The sequence below is a fragment of the Hylobates moloch genome, unplaced genomic scaffold (genome assembly GCF_009828535.3).
Source record: "Hylobates moloch isolate HMO894 unplaced genomic scaffold, HMol_V3 SCAFFOLD_1, whole genome shotgun sequence".
In the NCBI taxonomy this organism is placed as follows: domain Eukaryota; kingdom Metazoa; phylum Chordata; class Mammalia; order Primates; family Hylobatidae; genus Hylobates; species Hylobates moloch.
Genome location: NW_026652276.1, coordinates 71474699 through 71499176, shown reverse-complemented (window position 1 = coordinate 71499176; position 24478 = coordinate 71474699). Strand labels below are relative to the sequence as shown.

The 24478-nt window shown below is 39.1% G+C and overlaps 1 protein-coding gene across 4 annotated transcripts in view; it reads right to left on the bottom strand.

Moving 5' to 3' along the window:
• Nucleotides 1–5709: 5709 nt before the first annotated feature.
• TLK1 (tousled like kinase 1) overlaps nt 5710–24478 on the bottom strand; it is a 176792-nt gene continuing 158023 nt past the window's right edge. For all 4 annotated transcript variants that reach the window (XM_032755418.2, XM_032755419.2, XM_058441275.1 and 1 more), the window contains 7 exons: nt 20878–20969; nt 20706–20795; nt 20381–20550; nt 20067–20202; nt 11916–12027; nt 10866–10973; nt 5710–6692 (listed from right to left, as the gene is read on the bottom strand). In XM_032755418.2, coding sequence (XP_032611309.1) covers nt 6516–6692; nt 10866–10973; nt 11916–12027; nt 20067–20202; nt 20381–20550; nt 20706–20795; nt 20878–20969 — 885 coding nt within the window. In that variant the 3' untranslated portion in view covers nt 5710–6515. The remainder of the gene's footprint in view (nt 6693–10865; nt 10974–11915; nt 12028–20066; nt 20203–20380; nt 20551–20705; nt 20796–20877; nt 20970–24478) is intronic.

Below are 24478 nucleotides of genomic sequence, written 5' to 3'. Positions count from 1 at the left end.
GGCCAAGGTGGGTGGATCACCTGAGGTCAGGAGTTCAAGACCAGCCTGGCCAACATGGTGAAACCCCGTCTCTACTAAAAATATAAAAAATTAGCCGGGTGTGGTGGCACGCGCCTGTAATCCCAGCTACTTGAGAGGCTGAGGCAGGAGAATCTCTTGAACCCAGGAGGCGGAGGTTGCAGTGAGCCGAGACTGTGCCATTGCACTCCAGCCCGGGCAACAAGAGTTAAGCTTCATCAAAAAAAAAAAAAAAAAAAAGGAAGCTATGAACTTGGGAAGTAGCGGACATAAAGAGATGCTCTTAAGATGCAATATGACACAAGATCATTTGAAACACCAAAAACATGACTAATATTAGTAACAAATCAGCCATGCTCATTCTTTAGATCAGGTAATTTTAGTATCTGAGTTTGATGTCTGTCATATAATGGAAATAAGACCTTAGTACCCCTGTGACATACCACACACCCAATCAAGAACAGGTGGGATGCTGGTGATGCACATACACTGTTTGGCCCAAGGCATATAGTTTTGAGAACAATCTAAGGTCCTTCAGGTGAAAATGGATCACACAGAGAATCTTAAACATAATTATATACAGCAATTTTAAACCCCAGTAGAGTCACTTGATGCAATCAGAAGTACCCATTTGTGATCTTGGTGGTAGAACACCACACTTAGGTAATTTCATCAGATTTAGAAGACTTCGAGATACAATGTTCAGGGGCTATATATTGGTGAGTTGGTTAATTAGTGAAATCTCTCCAAAGTTCCAGGGCTTCCTTTAGAGGAGTTACTGACTTACTAGAGTCAGTTTTAAACTTTTTTTTGGGGGGGGGGTGGGGGGGACGGAGTTTTGCTGTTATTGCCCAGGCTGGAGTGCAATGGCACAATCTCGGCTCACTGTAACCTCTGCCTCCCGGGTTCAAGCGTTTCTCCTGCCTCAGCCTCCTGAGTAGCTGGGACTATAGGCATGTGCCACCACACCTGACTAATTTTGTATTTTTGGTAGACACAGGGTTTCTCCATGTTGGTCAGGCTGGTCTCGAACTCCCGACCTCTGGTGATCCACCCGCCTCGGCCTTCCAAAGTGCTGGGATTACAGGCATGAGCCACTGCGCCCAGCCTTTTTTTTTTTTTTTTTTTAAAGACCAACTGGTACCACTGCAGGGAGAGGAACCAGGTGTACTTTCTGTGCCTGTGACAGCAGGCAGAGAAAGACCTCTATGAGGTGCTTTCTGTAACACAGGTAGAATGGGGTAGCTCATCGATGGACCTGATCTTTGACTTAAAAAGGCAAGGGAAAAAGATGTAAGAACAGAAAAGGTGCAGCCCACTCTCCATCTTACCTAGAATGGGTCTGTGGCAGGGCTCTGCTCTCTAGTGACTCACAGCCAACAAGACTCAGCTCAGATGGCATTCTTCATTTAACACTTGAAAAATTCTTACATCAGGCATGGTGTAGGTTACATCTGTAAGTCTAGCACTTTGGGAGACTGAAGTGGGTGGATCACTTGGCCCAGGAGTTTGAGACAAGCCTGGACAACATGGTGAGCCCCTGCAAAAAATACAAAAAAAGGAGCCGGGTATGGTGGCGTGCACCTGTAGCCCCAGCTACTTGGGAGGCTGAGGTGGGAGGACTGCTTGAGCCCGGGAGGTCAAGGCTGCAGTGAGCTGAGGCTGCACCACTGCACTCCAGCCTGAGTGACAGAGAACCTTGCTCCAAGACTCCAAAATCTGTGTTTACCAGTTATGCGGCTTTACTGTTATTCCCCCCTCCAAATGTTTCCTCCTTTGTAAAACAGGGATACTGTGATCTGTCCTACCTCAATCAGTTGTTACTAGCAAGGAAACTCTGGAAAATATGACAGATATCTGTGATGAAACAGCATCACGAGGGCATGATCCTTTCGGCAATTAGTTCACATACACAGCTACTACTTTTTGATTCAAATTGCTACATTTCCTCACCTTCCATTTCTAGACAATCTAATCATCACTTGTTTGAAACCTGAGTCAAGCACTGTGAAAGTATTTCTTAAAATAATTAAAATTACTGCAGGAAGCAAAGCAGACAGAATTTTATAAATAGGGCTAATAGAATAATCTTTCTTTGAGTTTTAAAAAGCGATGATGACAATAGCAGCTTATATACAGTACCTACTTATGAGCTGGGCATATAAGTAAAGGTTGAGTGTGTTACATAAGTGAATTCACTTATTCCTTCCTTGCAGCCACTCTGCACGATGGGTAGTTATTATCCTAATTTTCAGATGAGGAACCAGAAGCACAGGTAGTAAATGTTAGTCAACATTTTAATCCAAAGACTCTGGTTCAAAAAAATTGAGATCTTAACCTATTTTATTGACCTTCTTAAAACAGTCATATGGGCCAGGCACTGTGGCTCACACCTGTAATCCTAGCACTTTAGGAGGCCCAGGCAGGTAGGTCGCCAGAGCCCAGGAGTTTGAGATCAGCCTGGGCAACATGGTGAAACCCCATCTCTACAAAAAGTACAAAACTAGCTGGGCATGGTGGCACACGCCTGTAGTCCCAGCTTGAGCCTGGGAGGCAGAGGTTGCAGTGAGCCAAGATCATACCACTGCACTCCAGCCTGGGTGACAGAGTGAAACCCCATCTCAAACAAAAACAAAACCAGTCATGTGTGTAGATAATCCACATCCCTATTACTTTAGACAAATGAAGATTTCCAGGTGAAAGCCATGCATTTTTGTCCTAACTCTTCTACCCCATTCTCTGGCTCTCTGCAAATAACTTTAAAAGTTGATTTAAACACATTTACTCAAATTTTTCCTTTTCAAAAATTATAGAATTCCGGGGGGAGGGGGAGGGGGGTAATCCTCAAAAAAGAGAAACGAACGGAAAGTAGGGGAAGGTAAATGGAGATGTTTATGTTGTAGGAAATACATCTAATTTAAATTGAAAAACAAGTTATATAAATTCTAAAACTGCCGAAGAATGAACTGAAACACAGGAACTAGAATTCCAATTTAATTCTAAAACTAGCTGCTAAAAGCACGCACTTATTTATTTTTGAGATGGAGTCTCACCCTGTCGCCCAGGCTGGAGTGCAGTGGTGTGATCTTGGCTCACCGCAACCTGGGCCTCTGGCGTTCAAGTGACTATCCTGCCTCAGCCTCCTGAGTAGCTGAGATTACAGGTATGCACCACCATGCCCAGCTAATTTTTTTGTACTTTTAGTAGAGATGGGGTTTCACCATGTTGGTGGTCTCCAACTCCTGACCTCAAATGATTTACCTGCCTTGGCCTCCCAAAGTGCTGGGATTACAGGTATGAGCCATCACTGCCAGCCTAAAAGCACTTTTTGAATTAGATTAAATCTTCCGAACATTGAAATTTAGTATATGTAGAAGAAAAATCATCAGTTAACAGGTCAAAACTTAAGGCAGAATTAAAGAAAGACCTGTCAATGGGCTTTTAAATGTGTAAGTAAGGTTAAAACATTCACACAAAAATCAAACAGCAATGTAATTAAATTTTAAGAGTAAATTAACAATCTAGGTGAACTGTACTGTACAAGTAAAACACAGCTAATAGCATGAGGGCAATCAACATCATTACTGCATTTAATAAGTAACGATGAACAGCAAAACAACACACAATATACTCTTTAGATGTTTCACTGAAGCTCTTCATTTTGACTTCATGTAATGAGGTGTTTGTTCACATTTTATATGCCATTTAAACTGACAGAGTTGTTTTAGAAGGAGATGGCAGTGAGTGTTAAAAAAAAAAAAAAAAAGAAAAAAAAAGATTGAGTCTTTATTTTTGAAAAACCACCAAGTATCTCCAATTCCCAACTTACAAATTAGGGTGGTTTCTACACTTACTTCCTCTCAACATGCACACACTAAAGCAAATTCAAATCAAAGAAAGATTTTAAATTCATATACAAAAACTGTAGATTTTACCCTACATCAGTGCTGACTCTTAAAAGAGAGGCCTTGGCTATCATCTTAGGGATGTAGGACATGCTTTAATTCTGAGGACAGACACCAGGAGACCAGAAAACAATAAAACCCTAAAAAAAAAAAAAATAGTGTCAAAGACTGTCAGAGTGACCTTGAAATCATTTAGCAATAGATACCAACTTTCCATGTGAGGGTAAAAGTTAAGTTATTCAATGTGGCTCAATTAGCCATCTTGGGCCTGCTGGGTCACTGGCATGTTATTCAAAATCTGTAACATTTCTTTGGGTAACTTTTAGAAGGAAAATATGGGTCTATAAGTTGATTCATCTCCTACACATCTTTGATTTTAAAATGATGACCTAAACCCAGGTCAAGAAAGCAACTTCATTTCATGGCTTGTTTTTCCCCTTTTCTGCGTTCTGCCACTAGCAGTCGCTCTCATTCATTTGAAAGTAAAATGGCAAAGCAGTGATCTCTAGGTCTGCACTATGTAACTTACCAAACTTCAAAGTTAGATTTACACACTCACTTCGTATCTCCCCAAAATTTTAAGGAAAATGGGCATTTTCTTTTAGTTCAGGAATTTAAATGTTACTTTATGAACATAGTACTTTATAATTCATAAAGACGGAAACTCCAACAACAAAGCTGAAAACTTGCAGGCAGCATGTAAAGCACTCAATCAATGCTAAGATTTCATTACTGTGTAGTATTTTTTTAATAGGATTTCTCTCTGCTCTACAGAGGAATGGGTATAGCCAGCCCCTTAAACCACTCTTGATAGTTCTAAGTGTTACTTACCCAGGAGTTGCCTTGATAATGGTTATTAGGTTTAACTTTACCAGCTTGAAACAATTTACACTTGTCTTGAAGTATACTTAAGGAATTTATTTAGCTGATTTTTAAGTAAAGGAGCTCAGTCAATATCCTACCATCTTGAAAGCTCCCTTCCAATGTAATTTTCATAGTCTTTACATTTTAACTGTCATTGTTTATTACTGTTTTGGCTATATTCTCTACAATTTCAGCAGCATTTTAAAGAGACAATGTGTCTATGTACAAGGAAAAAACAAAATGGCTTGCAACATCAGAAATACAGTTTAACTGTACAATATTAAAGAGAATCCGTGGTAAGTATAACCTTTTTCTGCAACATGAACAACTTACATGTAAGTATCAGCATTATGAATGTGACAATAAAGAAAAAGTCCTTACAGGAGTGAAATACAGCATCCTGAAAAATACTGGTTTCTACCCTACAAGGCAGTTAGAAAATGTTCACATTTTAACAAATCTGTACAAACCACAAGAAATTTGTTTATGGGACCATCTTGCTGATAAGAACTTTCTAGAAATGTAGAATAACCATGAACAAATTAAAAATCTAGTATCTATGTGTTCTATAGCCCTAGAACCCAATAAACTGATTTAAAAAACTCAATTATGTCCAACATGGATCACTTTTACATCTTGTTAATGACTGTCTGCTTTTTAGTATCTCTCTATGATGTACAGTCAACTTGCACCTTCTAGGTCATTTAATTTTTTAGCAAAGAAGCAACATCATTTAGCAGCAATTAGAGCGCCTTCAAGAAGACTTAAAAAAAATACAATATCCAATTAGAAAAGCCATATTTTAAACATTTGTACAAGAATAAGCTGCTGAAACTTAGTAATTGAAATATGACATCTGTACAACAATTTACAATAGAGCTAGAAGGGAATTTATCATTATCCTGCATAGAACTGGTCTGCATTTGGTTACATACCGTCACCTGTTTTGATGAACAAGGCCTGGTACCAAAAGAAAAACACCTGTTATCAATTCTAACGTGTTGAAAACACTGGCAATATTATAATTTAGTGAATTCAACTGATTTCAAACCAAGCAGCTCATTTTGTCAAAGGTGTAAAGTATTTAGAAATAATAGCTCTCCCTTTAATATAACCAGTGAAAGAAAACAGACATGTGATCTCGAGGTACAACTTGGTAAAAGTCTGAATAGGCAAATGACAAAGCCTAACTTTGTCCAAGGATTCTAACTCTCACATTCTATTACTATAAAACACAACTGTCACTGTCATTCAGTTCTTACTTTGGTTTCAGCAGATTAACTGCCAAATGCTGAAGAATGTATCCAGGCACTATAGTTCGTATGTTAGAAATATGTCTCATATTTTTCCATGTGTTTTTAAATAATGAAAAACTACCCTTCATATTAGAACTCTCTAGTAACAACCAAATGTATTTAAGTATTATAAACGTTATTTACAGTGTTCCCCCAAATAAACAAATTTTTTTTCTTCTATCTTAACATGGTATTCCTGTTTCTGTGTAACAGGCAGTCATCCTTCACTGCTCAAAATTATAGTCAGAAGTGTGCATTTATTCATTGTCCATGATCCACTCTCATACAAATGACACTATGAGGAACTTCAGTTCACAAACAGTTCTTAACCATGTCTTGTGTAAAAAAAACAAAAACAAACACTCAAATGCTCTCAAACTTAAGTGTGCATCTGGAAGCAATTCAAAGATATCATGCCAATCTTGGAGGAAAGTCAGTAAGTAATTATGCTTGAAGAAGGGGGCGTAGGGGATGCTGTCAGCCCAGCCATGTGTAGGTTTCCTGAAGAATTTGATCTTCTCATGTGTGGGAGAAGGTATGGGTCATTTGCCAGCTGGTGCACATCAAATCGATCTTCTTTTCGATATGCCAAACAGCGTCTTATAAAGGCCTCAAAAAGAGAAAGAAAATGTCAGCAATTAATGATCTTTTTCCCTTCTAAATATCAATCAACTGAATCAACAGAAGGATGGACACATTTAAGACATAAGTAAATCTCATTTTATTGGAAGTTCAAACCTTAAAAAAAAATTCTATAGCTATAAAATTCTCACTCCAAATGCAACTCACCGCTTGAAGCCCCTGCAGCGGTTCACTTTACAGTCTAAATTACTATTGCAACCATTTGAACTTTTACTGGAAAGTTGTTTCTGCTTATGAAATTCTGAAGACTTCTTTTTCTAGCATTTTTCTTCTGCTAAACAGTCCTCCCACCCTCATCCCATTTTGTTATCACTTCAGTTTAGCAAAGGGTAAGATGCCATTTTCAGCCATTATTTTTTTTCCTACTGGCATAAAGACTTTCTTTAGATGAAGAGATCACTGAAGTGACACTTCCATTAGGGACATTGTTTCCCAGGTTAACCCTATGCTTCATTACACTCATGGAAAAGCTAAATAAATGGAACATAATCACTTTTTTTTTCTCAAACCAATTTTACTTAGTTTTTCTTTGAGAATAGCCTCTTACAAAAAAAAAAAAACTTTTCCTGAAGTGTAACACATTTTTAGAAATGCACACAAATCGTAAGTGCATAGCACAAAGTAAATACATCTATGTAACTGGCAACCAGATCAAGAAAAAGAACCTCTGAATCCCCCTCATGCCCGGTTCCAGGCACTGGCTCTGTCCCCAGTCGAACCTGGGTAAACTTTATCTTGACTTCTAACACCATAGTTGAGTTCTGATTGTTTTGAATTTTATATAAATAGAATTGTAAGTTATGTTCTCCTTTGCCAGGCCTCTTTCACTCAATATTAAATTTTGAGGTTCATCCTTTTTTTGAGGGGAGGGAACAGATAAAATATTCTCAGGAGGTAACTGGTAATTGTTTCCCTTTCTTACTGCTGACACTAGAAATTAATATATACCATTAAACAGAAGTATAATCACATTAAAAGGCAACTATTTTGCACTTTCTTTGCTTTGAAATTCATCAGAAGTATATTTTTCTCTAAAAATATACCTAGCTATTCTCATTTTACCATAGCTTACTGTTTACTGGAAGTCGATCGGATCCCTTAGAGGTCTTATTTTTTTTATCTTTAACAAAGTTTCAGAGATCACTTTGAAAAATGATTAAGAGGGAGAAAAAACATCAAGACTGATATGTTAGAGTTTGAGGGGTGGAAAGGCTATCAATAGCAAGGTTAAGGTTAAGTCTGCAACAAATAATGTACTTAAAGATGCCCACACCAAGTCAGGGAAAGTACTTGGCAAAGGTATCTTCTGTAGTGATACAGGATATAGAGATATTATATATTACATTAAAATATTAATATTATATAATTGTATCATATTAATATTATATCCCCCCAACAACCCCTTAACCCTTCCTGGATTCCAGATCTCAAGAAGGTGACTGTGGCGCCTACAAGAGCCTAAGGAGAGAACCAAGAATGGCTAAAAGAGATGTTGCCTTTGGCAACTCCACTTCTCCTCGTCTTTTCGGTCAGTATTTAAAAAACGATCTTGCGTCAACTAAATTCATTTAATTTCTGTTCTCAATGAGGCTATAGACAGAAAATAAGATAAGATTTAGATGCTAGCACAGTTAAAATATTTTTAAAGGAGTCATGTTTATCTTACAAAAATAATTCATTTTGCTTTAGAATATTTATCTCTTTTTTTTTTTTTTTTTGAGACGGAGTCTCGCTCTGTCACCCAGGCTGGAGTGCAGTGGCGCGATCTCGGCTCACTGCAACCTCTGCCTCCCGGGTTCACGCCATTCTCCTGCCTCAGCCTCTCCGAGTAGCTGGGACTACAGGCGCCCGCCACCACGCCCGGCTAATTTTTTGTATTTTTGGTAGAGACGGGGTTTCACCGTGGTCTCGATCTCCTGACCTCGTGATCCGCCCGCCTCGGCCTCCCAAAGTGCTGGGATTACAAGTGTGAGCCACCGCGCCCGGCCCCTCTTTTGTTTTTTTGAGACAGGGTCTTTGCTCTGTCACCCATGCTGGAGTGGAGTGGTGCAATCTCACCTCACTGCAACCTCTACCTCTTGGTCTCAAGCGATCCTCCCAGCTCAGCATCCCGAGAAGCTGAAACTAAAGGCACGGGCCCCTACACCGGGCTAATTTTTATATTTTTAGTAGAGATGGGGTTTCACCATGTTGCCCAGGCTGGTCCCGAACTCCTGGGCTCAGGCAATCTGCCTGTCTGGACCTCCCAAATTGCTGGATTATAGGTGTGAGCCACCGCGCCTGGCCTATTTGTTTTTTTTGAGACAGGGTCTCACTCTGTCCCCCCAGGTTCGAGTGCAGCGGTATCATCATGGCTCACTGCAGCCTTGACCTCCATGAGCTCAGGTGATCCTCCCACCTCAGACTCCCAAGCAGCTGGGACTCTAGATGTGTGCCACAATGCCTGGCTAATTTTTGTATTTTTGGTAGAGACCAGGTTTTGCCATGTTGGTCAGGCTGGTCTTGAACCCCAAGGCTCAACCACCTCTGCCTCTCAAAGTGTTGAGATTATAGGCATATATGGCTACTAAGCCTAGCCTCTTTTTTTTTTTTTAAGAGATGGGGTCTCATTATGTTACAGCCCAGGCTGTTCCTGAACTTTTGGCCTCAAGTGATCGTCTTGCCTTGGCCTCCCAAAGTGCTGGGATTACAAATGTAAGCCACCATGCCTGGCCTATATTTATCTTTTTAATTGTCAAAATGTTTTAACCACCATTCACATAATTTACAAAAAACCAATAAAGATATAAGAGACAAAATGGAATGCTGGACAGTTCTAATAAACACAATCAGATTACACAAAACCCAGCATATTTTCAATTAGGTAGGTTACTATGACCCCAAACATCTCGCAGTATTTATCTGCACCATGTAAGAATAACAGAATATAGAAACTATATAGTGTCTGTTTATGAATTATTCTTATGGCCTGAACTATTCACACCAGAAAAAAATAGGAGCTTCATGTGTCTTATGAATTTGATGAGGTTTAAAAAAGAGAAGACTACAACAGCAAGCCACAGAGAAAAGAGCTTTGTGATGAGTGCGACAGAGGAGTCATAAAAACACAAACACAAAAGGCTGATAGGATGAAGGCAGGAAGATATTGAACACCAAAAAAGTTTTGCTATTAATTAGAAATAGCTATTTCCTGTAATTTTATTATACAGACATATGGATTATACTGGATTAGCTCTCAAGAGCTAATACAGAGCAGCATAGAGGTCAAGGCTATGGACTTTGGAGTCTGGAGGAGTAGATACTTGTGAGCCGCAGCTCTGCTGCCTACTAGCTGGTATGATCCTGAACAAGGTCCTTTTGCCATGGCATGGCTGTTCTCCTCTTTTATAAAATGGGAATAACAAAAGTACCTATACCTCATAAGGTTGCTACAAGATAATGTATATAAAAGCACTAAAATAAATGGTATTTATTACTTTCTTTCTTTTTTTTTTTTTTGAGACCGAGTCTCGCTCTGTCACCCAGGCTGGAGTGCAATGGCATGATCTCGGCTCACTGCAACCTCCACTTCCCAGGTTCAAGTGATCCTCCTGCCTCAGCCTCCCAAGTAGCTGGGATTACAGGCATGTGCCACCACGCCTGGCTAATTTTTTTATTTTTAGTAGAGGCGGGGTTTCACCATGTTGGTCAGGCTGGTCTCAAACTCCTGACCTCAGATGATCTGCCCGCCTTGGCCTCCCAAAGTGCTGGGATTACAGGTATGAGCCCACCACGCCCAGCCTTATTATTACTTTTAATATTTCTTATATACTTATATATCTCAGTATTAACATAAGCAGATAAATAATACATAAAAGGTAATGATGAGCCCAGATCTTGTGATTTTTCCCTAATTTTCAAAGTAGCAGCTGATGAACATAAACAATCAGAGACCATATTTGGGTGCTTAAAAAATAAAAACTATAGCAACCAGAGGCTGATGCAACTCCTTTTCTGAAAGTAAATCACCAGCCCCTGCTGGACAGATCCCCTGCAGCAGCGAGTCTTGTGACTTTACTTACTGGAAAGTACTTACCTTGTTGTCAGCACAACTGATGAAAGAAAAGTTACTTCACAAAACTCATTTACAAAAATTTAATACCTTGGCTTCACTGCTTACAACTGGTTTTACAGGGAACTGGACTTCTGTGGCTTTTAATATTGTATTTTCTTGAAGAATGTCTTGTTGAGATTGATTGTGACCAAATGGCTTTAAAAAAAAAATTAAACGTTGAGATACTTTTCTCACAAAATATTTAAACACAGATATCATTTCTGTTTAAGCGAATTCCCAAAGCCCAAAATCCAAATATTTTGTGTTCTAAAATCTTCCTCAGTTATTTGAAACCTGAGATGAATTCTCATACAAACAAGGTATAATTGATAGCAGGCCAAGAAAGCCTATCTAATAGATCTTCAACATAGATTAAACACTGTAAGAAGAAGAAAATAATGCTGTTGCAATATAAGATAAAAACATAAAAAGAAATTTAAAACTTTATTCTGAATAAACAATGAAGTTCAGTTAGAGAAGAGATGAAGTAGTAATGAAAATGTCTATGACAATTTCCAAAGAATAAAATACTTTGTGCAACACAGGCAAATTCAAACAAAAGAGCTCTGGATCCCACACAAATCCCTTAACCTCTCTTCCCCTATTGATGAAGGGATGGGGTGGGATGTGGGCTAGATAATATCTATGGTAACCTGCACTTCCAACTTCAGTATAAAAAGAAGTTGGGAAATAAGACTAAGTTTGATGGTATTTCCCTGATGAGCAACAGGGGGAAACTGCCCACCCAGGCCAAACTGTGTGTGTGGGTGGGGTGGGGGGTGTAAGAGGAGGTCAGGTGAATGGTGGATAATGAAAAGTATTGATTCCAGTATTCCCAATAGTAGACAAATATTAGCATGTTAACAGATAGTTACTTTTCTTAAAAAAAGGAAAGAAAGCAAAAAGTAGGTCAAGTAAACTGGTGTGACATTAAAATAATTCTGATCCATGGAAATTTTAGGAAGAAATAGAGGAGAAGCCTGGCTTTCTTTAGAAGGATCTAAATTGACTTTAAGTTAGTGAAATTTTGCTTTTAAGAAGGAAAAATTCAACTTAATTTATCTCTGTATAGCTGAAGGCTGGTAGAATTCAATTTACCTTTCTACCATAAAGACACTGAAAGAAGATGACTCCAACCGACCATACATCAACCTTGTTGGAAATCTTTGGTGGCTCTTTTCCAACTACAAAACACTCAGGAGGTAAATACCTGTAAGTTTTGTGGGAGAGAAAAAAGGTTACTACTGACAATCTGTAACTTAAAATCTTCTAAGTGTAAAATCTTAGACCACTAATTTTATTCATACATAAACTCTAGGACTTCCATCAGTGAAAATCATCAACTGAACTTCTAGAGCATTTACATTCTTTTATCATTTAACTCTAGAGCCAACACATACAACATTGTGATAAAGTTCATTATCTATCTATCGATCTATCTATCTCTATCTTATCTACTGAAACAAAAACTTAAAGAGGTTACAATGGTCTAATTTAGAGTATCTAATAATAGTAGAAGAAATCCTCTCCCATCCTCTTTAACCACTGTTCAAACTGTAGGCACTTCTCTCCCTAAAATATATACCTGATCACGTGGTTCTTTTGTTCAAACAACTTCGACAGTACTTACTGCCAACAAGACCTTGTATCTCTTGTTTGTAACACAAGACCCATGCTAATCCAGCAACAACATACATTTTCAAAATCTGCATACACCATTTTCCCCCACCCTAACCTGCCAAATTGCCTAGTCAAAACCAATTCACTTGGCGTCCCCACTCGGCTCTCCTTTATCCTCTGAGCTTTTGAATATGACAATCACTACTGCCTTCCCTAATCACTCCAATTACTTAGCATCTTTTTTTCTTCAAGACCCACCCAACCCCCATAAGCCGCCTTTTGCTTCTCCCCAGGTGGCTCTGCTTTTCTCTGTTACTGCACAATGGTGCAATGCCTCTATTATGGCATTAAACTACAATCACACCAGACTGTGAGCAGCTCAAGGAACTCTTATTCACTGTGCAGTTTCAAGCACTAGCAGTGTCTGACACACAATAGGTATTCAAAATTACTATTTTAAAAATATCTAAGTCCTACTTATAAGTTCATAATTTTTTTTGATACAGGGTCCCACTCTGTCACCCAGGCTGGAGTACAGTGGTACGATCATAGCTCACTGCAGCCTCACACTCCTGGGCTCATGTGACCCTCGCACCTTAGCCTCCCAAACAGATGGGACTACAGATGTGCACTAGCACGCCCAGCTAATATTTTCTTCTTTGTAGTGATAGTCTTGCGCTGTTGACCAAGCTGGTCTCGAACTACTGGACTTATGTGATCCTCCCGCCTTGGCCTTGCAAAGTGCTAGGATTACAGGCATGAGCCACCACACTAAGCCAGTTCATAATTTTTAATAGATGAAGGGTAAAAGTCAAATTGTCATCTCCAGTTATAAGTAAAAGATCCATCACAGGGATGCAAGTATCTCACACCTCAAAAATTTAGATAAAATTATCAAAATAATGCTGCTAAATGGGAATTTACTTTAAAAAAAAAAATGCAGTTTTGTATTCACTATGCTAAAATCATTAAGATTTCAGCAGGATGTTGACAGATCTCTTAAAAAACACATGAAACTTCCATGAAGTAAAACCACCAAAGATAACCAATAACTCATTTGTAATGCAGTAAAAAGCTAGATTTATCAATAAAAGTGTGTATTTTATGCAGGTGTCTATGTGTGTAACTGAAACAGGAATGGCTTGTAAACATTAAGCTATACTCTCTCCAGGCACGAGGTGTATGTATGCAAGGAGAGCAACCACAGAAATTGACGTCAAAGTAACTTGGGAAAAGATGTCCACCAGGATTTAGTGAATTTGAGACCAGAGAGACAAAACTAAATATTTTAAGTTTCTGAGGATGAAAGGTAATTTATAAGAGCAATATTATATGTGTATTCTAAAATACATGAGTATTTATGGTGCTATCCAAATATATCAAATACAGTTTACCCTTAAACAATACAGGGGTTGGAGGCACTGACCCATGCAGTTGAGAATCCATGTATGATTTTTATTTATTTTTTTTGAGACCAGGTCTCACTGTGTTGCCCAGGCTGGAATGCAGTGGTGCGATCACGGCTCACTGCAGCCTCGATCTCCAAGGCTCAAGCGATTCTCCCACTTTAGCCTCCCAATTAGCTGGGACCACAGGCACACACCACCGTGTGTGGCTAATTTTTTAAAAAAATTTATACAGACAGGGTCTTGCTATGTTGCCCAGGTTGGTCTTCAACTCCTGGGCTCAAGTGGTCTTCCTGCTGGGATCAGAGGCATGAGTGAGCCACTGTGCCTGGCCACATGTCTAACTTTTGACTCTCCCTAAAAAGTTAAAAAGTTAACTACTAGGCTGAGCGTGGTGGCTCACGCCTGTAATCCCAGCACTTTGGGAGGCTGAGACGGGTAGAACACGAGGTCGGCAGTTCGAGACCAGCCTGGCCAACATGGAGAAACCCTGTCTCTACTAAAAATACAAAAAAATTAGCCAGGCATGGTGGCGGGCACCTGTAATCCCAACTACTTGGGAGGCTGAGGCAGGAGAATCGCTTGAACCTGGGAGGCAGAGGTTGCAGTGAGCCAAGACCGTGCCATTGCACTCCAGCCTGGGCGACAAGAGCAAAACTCTGTCAAAAAAAAAAAAAGTTAACTACTAATAGCCCACTGTTGACTGGAAGTTGACTTACTGATAACATGAACAGTTAATTAACACATATTTTATATGCTGTATCATATACTAAATGCTTATAGTAAGCTAGAGGAAAAAAATTGCCATTAAGAAAAATCGTAAGAGAAAATCACTATTCATTAAGTGAAAGTGGATTATGACAAAAGTTTTCATCCTTGTCATCTTTAGGTTGAGTAGACTGAGGAGGGGTTAGTTTTGCTCTCAGGGGTGATGGGGGAGAAGAGATGAAAGGGGAGGCAGACACAGTGCAACTTTACAGACATCATAATTTGTTTTGCTTTTTCATATAGTATCAATCCTTCTTCCACCATTTGCTTTAGTTTCAGTGCCTGTATTATAGAAGGGTCCATATCATAAAAGTCAAAAGCAATGTCTTGACTAATAGAAACCCTTCTGCCAGGCTGTCTAATGTCAACTTGTTTTCTGGCAGTGCCTCTTCTACTACTAGTTTCTCATCATCTGGCACCAGTTTGGAAGCACTCATCTCCATCAAGTCACCTTAATTCCTCTGGAGGACTGTCTTTTAGCTCTTGAATTTCTCCAAGATCCATATCTTGAAACCCTTCACCCCACCTTCTTCGCCATATCCACAGTCTCTTTCATGATTTCCTTGACTGCCTCTGTCATAAATCCTGTGAAGTCACATGCAACATCTGGACACGGTTTTCTCTTGCAGGAATGTACTCTTTCAGGCTTGATGGCTTTCATGGCTTTTTCTAAAACAATGATGACATCTTCAGTGGTGTAATCCTTCCAGACTTTCATGATGTTCTGTCTACTGGGGTCCTCTTTAACAGCACTGACAATCCTTTCCATAGAGTATCATGTGTAATGGGCCTTAAAGTTCCTTAAGACCTCTTGATCTAGAGGCTGAATTACAGATATTGTTGTGTTTGGGGACAAGTAGATGGCTTCAGTATCTTCAATGTTAAACTCATGGGCTCCTAGGTGGCCAGGGGCATTGTCCAGTATCAAAAGAACCTTAAAAGGTGGTCCCTTATTGGCAAGGTACTTCCTGACTTCAGGGATAAAGCACTGATGGAACCAATCCAAAAAAAGGGTTCTAATTGTCCAGGCCTCCTTGTTGTATAGGCAAAAGACTGGCAGCTGGTATTTATCTTCTCTGTTTGAGGCTCCAGAGTTAGCAGCTTTATAGATAAGGGCAGTCCTGATCATAAACCCAACTGCATTTGCATATAACAGTAGAGTTGGTCTGTCCCTTCCTGCATCAAATCCTGGTGCTCACTTCTCTTCCTTACAAATAAATGTCCTTCGTGGCATTTTTATTTTCCAGAATAGGGCACTTCTGTCTGCATTACATTATCTGTTCAGGCAGCTATCCTTTCGCCTCAAGTATTTTTTCTTTTTCATTCATTCATTCATTCATGAGACCGAATCTTGCTCTGTTGCCCAGGCTGGAGTGCAGTGGTGTCATCTTGCTCACTGCAACCTCTGCCTACTGGGTTCAAGCAATTCTCCTGCCTCAGCCTCCCTAGTAGCTGAGACTACAGGCATGTACCACCACACCCAGCTAATTTTTGTATTTTTAGTAGAGATGGGGGTTTCACCGTTGGCCAGGATGGTCTCAATCTCTTGACCTCGTGATCCGCCCGCCTTGGCCTCACAAAGTGCTGGGATTACAGGCGTGAGCCACCACGCCTGGCCTCAATTATTTTCTTAATAGCATCTGGGAACTCTTGGTTGGTGGGAGCTGTTTCTCCTGTTATCTTGACATTTTTAAAGCCAATCCTTTTTCTAAAATTATTAAACCATCCTTTACTGGCATGAAATTCTCCAGCTTTAGATCCTTCACCTTCCTTTTGCTTTAAAATGGTCATATAATCTCTTTTTCTTTTCTACTTTTGAGACAGTCTGGCTCTGTCACCCAGGCTGGAGTGCAGTGGCACAATCTCGGCTCACTGCAAACTCCGCCTCCCGGGTTCATGCCATTCTCCTGCCTCAGCCTCCCGAGTAGCTAGGACTACGAGTAGCTGGGACTACAGGTGTGTAGTTCATGTAACAGACATGTTCTCACTCTGTTACCCAGGCTGGAGTGCTGTGGTGCAATCTGGGCTTACTGCAGTCTCCACATCCCAGGCTCAAGCGATGATCCTCTTGTCTCAGCCTCCTGTGTAGCTGGGACTACAGGTGTGTGCCACCACATTTGGCTAATTTTTGTATTTTTATGTAGAGATGGTGTTTTTCCATGTTGCTCAGGCTGATCTTCATCTCTCAGGCTCAAGTGATCTGATCTGCCTGCCTCAGCTTCCCAAAAGTGCTAGGATTAGAGGCATGAGCCACCGTGCACGGCTTGCATTTTCAATTAGAGATAAAAGGGTATTTTGCAAAAAGTACAAGGTTTCGCCAGGCACGGTGGCTCACGCCTGTAATCCCAGCACTTTGGGGAGGCCGAGACGGGTGGATCATGAGGTCAGGAGATCAAGACCATCCTAACATGGTGAAACCCCGTCTCTACTAAAAATACAAAAAATTGGCCAGGCGTGGTGGTGGGTTCCTGTGGTCCCAGCTGCTTGGGAGGCTGAGGCAGGAGAATGGTGTGAACCCGGGAGGCGGAGCTTGCAGTGAGCCGAGATTGCGCCACTGCACTCCAGCCTGGGCGACAGAGCAAGATTCCGTCTCCAAAAAAAAAAAAAAAGTACAAGGTTTCTGTGCCTGCTGACATAGCTGCAGTGACAGCTTTACAAATTTCTTTTTTTAACAATGATCTTTTTGTTGAATTCATTTATCTTGGAATGGTGGGCAACTGCACCTGCAGACCTCAATCTATGTGGTACATATCAAGCAATTCAACTTTTTCTTGTAATGTCATGATTTTTCTCTGATCCTTGAGAGCATTTCCATCATTACTGCTGTTATTCAAGGTTGACAATATTGCACTAAACATGATGAAAAATATTTGAGAATTACGAGAGATTACTTTTTACTGCAATAGGCCTTTTACTGGACAGATTAATTGCTCACGTGGAAGAGATTAGCATCACAGATACTCAAAACAGTTGAGCTCCTTACAATAGCAACAAGATGTAGCTACAAAATTATTACAGTACACAGTATATGGTACAGTTAATTTTATGAAGTTATTATTTAATTCGGCATCTTTACGTTTGTTTACATTTCTCTCAACTGCAAATAGCACCAGGTACAGTCTGTGTTTGTATACGTGTTTTGATAAATTTTAACTTCTTATAATAGATTTGTGTATATTTTATGGCAGTAAACGATAAAACAGACGAGTATCTACATACATTTCATGCCTTCGTGACATACCTTTTTCTTAATTTTTTCAGTATTTTTTTTTTTTTGAGACAGAGTCTTGCTCTGTCGCCCAGGCAGGAGTGCAGTGGCGTGATCTCAGCTCACTGCAACCTCTGCCTCCTGGGTTCAAACAATTCTCCTGCCTCAGCCTCCTGAGTAGCTGGGATTCCAGGCATGCACCGCCACGCCCAGCTAACTGTTGTACTTTTAGTATTTTTAGTAGAGACGAGGTTTCACCATGTTGGCCAGGCTGGTCTCGAACTCCTGACCTCAAGTGATCCGCCTGCCTCAGCCTCCCAGAATGCTCGGATTACAGGCATGAGCCACCGTGTCCAACCAATTTTTTCAATATTTCTAGGCTACATGGTTCATCAGTGAGATTTTTCGAACTGTTGGAAATCTCCAAAAAATTTTCCAATGTATTTATCGAAAAAAAAAAAAAGCCACATAAAAGTGGACCCATGCATTTCAAACCCATATTATTCAAGGTCAGCTGTACATAGCTAAACAACTAATATGATTGTAGACATAAACCAATTTTTGGACCACAGATTTCCACGAGAAATACATTCCATGTTCCTATATAACAATGCCATTATTATATCTCCTTCCAGTACAGTCCCTGAAACATAAGCTCTTTGTCCCTCCACCATCTGTAAAAGGGAAATTTCCTTGTCCTTCCCTATACTAGTGAAGCCACAGTGAGAGAGAAACAAATAATGAGAATGTCCTGCAGAGGAAGAAAAATTTATTATTTAGAACATGGCTTTCAAGCTATCTTCCATGGAATCTAAGATTCTACCAAGATGCTTTGTTTTTGTTGGTTTTATTAGAATAAGATTTTGTTGTTAAAAAAAAAAAAAAAGAGCCTTGTTGCTAAAAGAAAAAAATCCAAAGACTTTGAGAATATTGACTTTCAGGGGGTTACCAGTTTGAATAGTTTTCTTAAAACATGAAGAAAAAATTCATGACATTATTATCTTATCCATGTTCCTAGGAAATGCCACAAGCCAAATTTAAAATTTTAAAGTGGCTTTAAAAGAATACACGAATATGACTAATCCCTGTTCATTAAAAGTGAAATCTATACAAACAGTGGCATCGTGTATAACTGGTTATGATGTGCTCAGGTTGTGTGAACACTGCTCTGGAAAACCTGAAGTCACATTTATGTTTGTAGTCACAATCCTGTTTCAGTGAAGTTGAACGCAGTTATCTTTCTTCCCATTAAAATGTCACTCTTTATGCTAAACTAATTTTCTCTGAGAACTAAGTTTGTTTTGAAATTTTATAGTTTATGTTCTCCACTTTGGTGAATTTAACAAGTTTGAAAATTCATACTGAAGTAGTTTTTGTTAACACGTAGGTATACTGAGGGGATGACAGTCATTTAGATTTGTATCTATGCATCTGTGATTATATCTAAATTTAAATCTATACATATCACGTCTTTAAAAGGGATTTCTGAAAGTCAAGTCCAAAGAATATGCCAAATTTATCTTCCATTCATAACCAACAAAACATCCATCTTCCACAAAAACCACCAGCCAGGTTCAGTGGCTCATGCCTGTAATCCAAGCACTTTGGGAGAGGCAGATCACTTGATACCAGGAGTTCAAGACCAGCCTGGGCAACAAATTAAGACCTTGTCTCTACAAAAAATTTAGATTAGCTGGGCATAGTGGGTGCGTACCTGTGGTCTCAGTTACTCAAGAGTAAGTGGGCAGATCACTTGAGCCTAGGAGTTTGAGGCTGCAGTGAACTAAGATTACACCACTGCACAGGGCAAGACCCTGTCTCAAAATAAAATGAAGATCCCTGCTACCATATAACCTCCATAGAGAGGGCTTGATGCTTGCAGTTTTTGCTTGTAATAGTTAAAATATTATATTAACATAAGTATATTTATGATAAACATCACCCTAACAAACACTGTAGAAGAAAACCCATGAATGAATTCTTCCTGTTAGGAGTTTCTGACTCGCAGGTACTAAAGTCACTTGTTAATGCCAGGTCATTCTCTCTCCAGTATGCTGTTATTTGCAGTTAAGAACACATGAGAAAAGAGGAATGACCACGGAAGTCTCCCTCTCAACTAAGAGCTTTAATATCAGTACCTTTACCACAGTAATCTTAATGGCTACATGGAAATAAAAAAACACTAAATTATCATAAAAGCACTGGGCACTAATCTAGACATTCTGATGTTTTTAGTAATACACTTACCAGTAAGTGCCTGCCCCCTGGGAAGTTAGATCCATTCCATCTACACCATAGCTATCATCATCCATAATCTTGGACAGACCAAAATCAGTGATTTTGATTTCACCACATGCTGTTCCATCTACCAGCAGGATGTTTCCTAAGAATAAAATATGATTCTTTTAATGATACATACATGAAAAACATAACTTTAATAACTTCTAATTTTACTAGTATTCTACTGATGTCTTAAAAGCGAAACCAAAAAACATGTTTTCAGATAATGACTTTTAAAAACTATACTCGTTTAAAAAAAATTAGACAAATTTCATAATTACCTGGCTTAAGATCATAATGTATAATAGGGGGTTTGATCTCATTGAGATATCTTAGTGCGTTTACAATCTGCATTACAATAGACCTAGCTTCTTTCTCTGACATTAACTTGTGTTGCTTCAGATAGAAATCCAAGTCATTGCCTTCACAGTATTCTAACACTGTACAAAACCTACAACAAGGAAGAGAAAAAAATTAGACACAAGTAATTCCAAGAATTCAGAATCACAATGGGGAAATGGAGAGTATTTATATCATCAACACAGGATGAGGAAAGAGAAAGCAAGCATATCTTTCCTTAAAAATTAAACCTTAATATTCACTTACGTATCTGTATCCAAGGAGAAATAATCATAGAGTTTAACTATTCTGGGGTGATCCAGTTCTTTGTGTATTCTATACTCTCTGCAGGCATGTCTACGATAAGACAGTGTATTAATTCTCCATGATCGTTCAAAAAATACTCAACTTTAAAAAACCATAAAGTATTAGTATTTACTTGTGGTAGTTTTCTTTCTTCTCATCTCTCCAGCTTTTATTAAGCTGATGTATCTTCACAGCAGCATATCTTTGTTCATAAAGGTCAAAAGCCTAGGATTTCAAGTCAAAAACAATTAAGATGAAAGACCAATTGAATAGCTGAAGAGATGTTTTTTATTTTGGTGATAATTTTTGCAATAATATGGACTTAGGACAAACCCTACAATTATTAATGATCTTCTCTGCTAAGACTATATATAGTTCAATGACACTTTTATTATCAGAAGACAGAAATTCCATGGTAATAAATCAGAGAAAACCTTAATGTGAATTTTCACATTAAATTTTATAAATGCCAATATACTGAATAAAAATAAAACAATAAAGCTATTATTTGTTTTTTTTGTTTTTTTTTTTTTTTTGAGACGGAGTCTCTCTTTGTCACCCAGGCTGGAGTACAGTGGCTCAATCTCAGCTCACTGCAAGCTCCGCCTCCCGTGTTCACGCCATTCTCCTGCCTCAGCCTCTCCAAGTAGCTGGGACTACAGGCACCTGCCACCACGCCCGGCTAATTTTTTGTATTGTTAGTAGAGACGGGGTTTCACCGTGGTCTCGATCTCCTGACCTCGTGATCCGCCCGCCTCGGCCTCCCAAAGTGCTGGGATTACAAGCGTGAGCCACCGCGCCCGGCCTATTATTTGTTTTTAATATGGACTTACTCCTGTATACTAGTAGTAAGCAGCCAGGAAAACAGATGACTGTGCCACTTTTTTTGTAGGTTGGATAAAACCTTTTAAATCTATCTTTTCCTAGCAATCCCCTACTTCTTTTTCACTTTTTAGAAAAATTAAAAAGTTCCTAACAGTTATTTTTCTAACTGTTGAAAAAAATTCTACAGTTATTATAAAACTGTTCAAACATATACACAAGTAGACTACTATAATGTGCCCTTATGCCCCTACCATCCAGTTTCAAAAATTATCAATAATTTTGCCATTCTTGTTTCATTTATTCCCTAGTACCCTTGCATCCCACCCTCCCAAACCAGAGTATTATTAAAACAAATACATTATTTCTCCCAGTAAACACATCAGTATTTAAATAAAAATAACCACATACCATTATGACACCTAACTACATCAGTAATAATTCCTTAATCTCGTCTAATACCTAACCTGTCTTCAATTTTCCCTGGTGGTCTCAAAAATAATTTATACTTGTTCAAATCACCAGCCTATTTCTTAAAAACACAGAATGATCAGTGTTTTAACAGCTTTACATGCCTTATGTTTTTTTAAAAAACAATGAATACCATTAAAGAGACATTTAATAATTTTGGTTCCATTGTGATTTATACACAAAGGTGCCCCTTTCACTTAAAAGCTTACGTATTTATTAGAAAGAAGGTCCCCATTCCCTGCCATCAATTCAACCTAAAAATAAGCAGGAGGGGATAAGCAGTAAAGTGACTACTTTGGTAAAAAACTATAAAATTATGAGGTCAGATATAGTATAGCATTCTCTTTGCAATCAGATTAGCTTATTAGCTGAGTGACTCTGTGCTAATACCCTCTCTGAGCCCCAAAAGTCAGGGTTATTGAGAGGATTAAATGGGGGTAAAACATATGAGGTGTTTAGAATACTACATGGTACAGCCAAGAAACATTAGCTAATTACATATTATTATTAAGGGTTAAGTGTAAAGAAACTGAAAAGAATAAAAATAAGTTTATGTAAGGGACAAGGCAGAACAAATCTATAAAGAATTCAAAGGCAATCATAGTAAAGGATAATTGAAGAAAAAACTAAGCAAGCAATAAAAAGTTATTATCAGAGTATACTGATTATAATAAATTATATATAACACATCTTCCTCCCAAGATTTCAGGTGAGTAGAAGTATACCTTTCCATAAGGTTAATATGGCAATCACTCAGCAACTGACTCAACATCTCCCATCCTGGTATAAAATACAACTCTTTACTTTTTACTTACAATCTGCTTTTTGTCTGGTTGTTTCCCAACAGACCTGGCAATCATGAAAGGGCTTTAAAGGGCTTAGAGAATGATGTCACTAGTATTTAGGTCAGTATAGAAAGTTCAAGTCACTGGGCTCCAATCTGCACTTTCTAATCTCTATGTAAGCCTCTTCTAAAAAAGTCCTACCTATGAGGCTAAAATAGTTATTTAAAATACAACCAGGCAGTAGCAGAGGGTTGTTATGAAGGCTCATGGTAAGTTCATAAGCTCAACAATTTTTAGGCCATGCTAATGCTAACTGCACTTTTAGTGACTTTTTGCTCCCAGCTGAACTACCATGATAATCTTTTCTACCTTATGGTAAGCCTACTTCACCCATTAAGTGCTTAAGGATAAACTATTATTAGTATCAGAGAAACGGGAATTGGAAGAGAGCCCAAAGATCACTTTTGATGAATGAGGAAGGTGAGGACCCTGACGTGTAATGCTTATCTAAGTTAACAAAATAACAAAAAATAGTGCATGGTTTAACTGATACCAGAACTGAAGTTCTAATTCAAATCCCATAATTTTTCCAAGTCAGAAGCAGAAACAAGAAGGGCATAGTCTTTGCCCCATGCAACAGTCAGGATTTTTCTCTTTTCTTTTTTTTTGGAGAGAAAGTGTCTCCCTCTGTCCCCCAGGGTGGAGTGCAGTAGCACAATTTTGGCTCACTGCAACCTCCCAACTCCAAGGTTCAAGCAATTATCATGCCTCAGCCTCCGAGTAGCTGGAACTACAGGCATGTGCCATCATGCCCAGCTATTTTTTTTGTATTTTTAGTAGAAACGGGTTCACCATGTTGCCCAGACTGGTCTTGAACTCCTGAGTTCAGGCAATCTGCCTGCCTTGGCCCCACCAAGTGCTAGGATTACAGGTGTGAGCCATGGCCAACAAGCAGGATTTCTAATAATCTTATCAGCTTATCTTAGCCACCTATGTTCTATATGATTTACATGTGAACTCAGTTAATCACTGCAACAACCCTATAATGTAGGTATTGTTATTATTCTCAGAAGGAGGCGATGAGTCAGACAGAGATTTAAATAAGAAGCCCAAATTAACAAAATTAGTAAATAGCAGTCAGGATTTAAACCTAGCTGTCTGGCTTCAGAACCAAAGCTTTTAACCAACTACGCCAGTACGTAATGAAGCACAAAGTATTACAAGGAGCTTATAAAAAGGCACACCAAATCTATCTGAGAAGATGCAGAGGGTCAGGGAAGCTGTTTAGAGGAACCAAAGATGAGCATATACCCTTCACTAGGACGTCATCCTAAGAGCAAATGGGAAGCTACTGGGGCTTTCAAGTAGGACAGATGATCAGGGTGCCTTTTATAAAAAGTTCACTCTAGTTGCAGTGTACAAAATGACTTGAGAAAAGCAATGCCCAAAAGAAGACAATCAGCTATGAGGTTCCGGAAGGAGCCTTGAGCTAAGAGACACAAGGGAAGGGTCATGGCTGAATTTAGGAGAACTTAATGACATTAATAATAGCAGGAACTAGGGACTTATGTGAGGGGAGGGGAACAAAGGGAAAGGAAGAGCATACCATGGTTTTTGTGTTTTTTCACTTGAGGGACCAGGCAGATGAATGGCAAT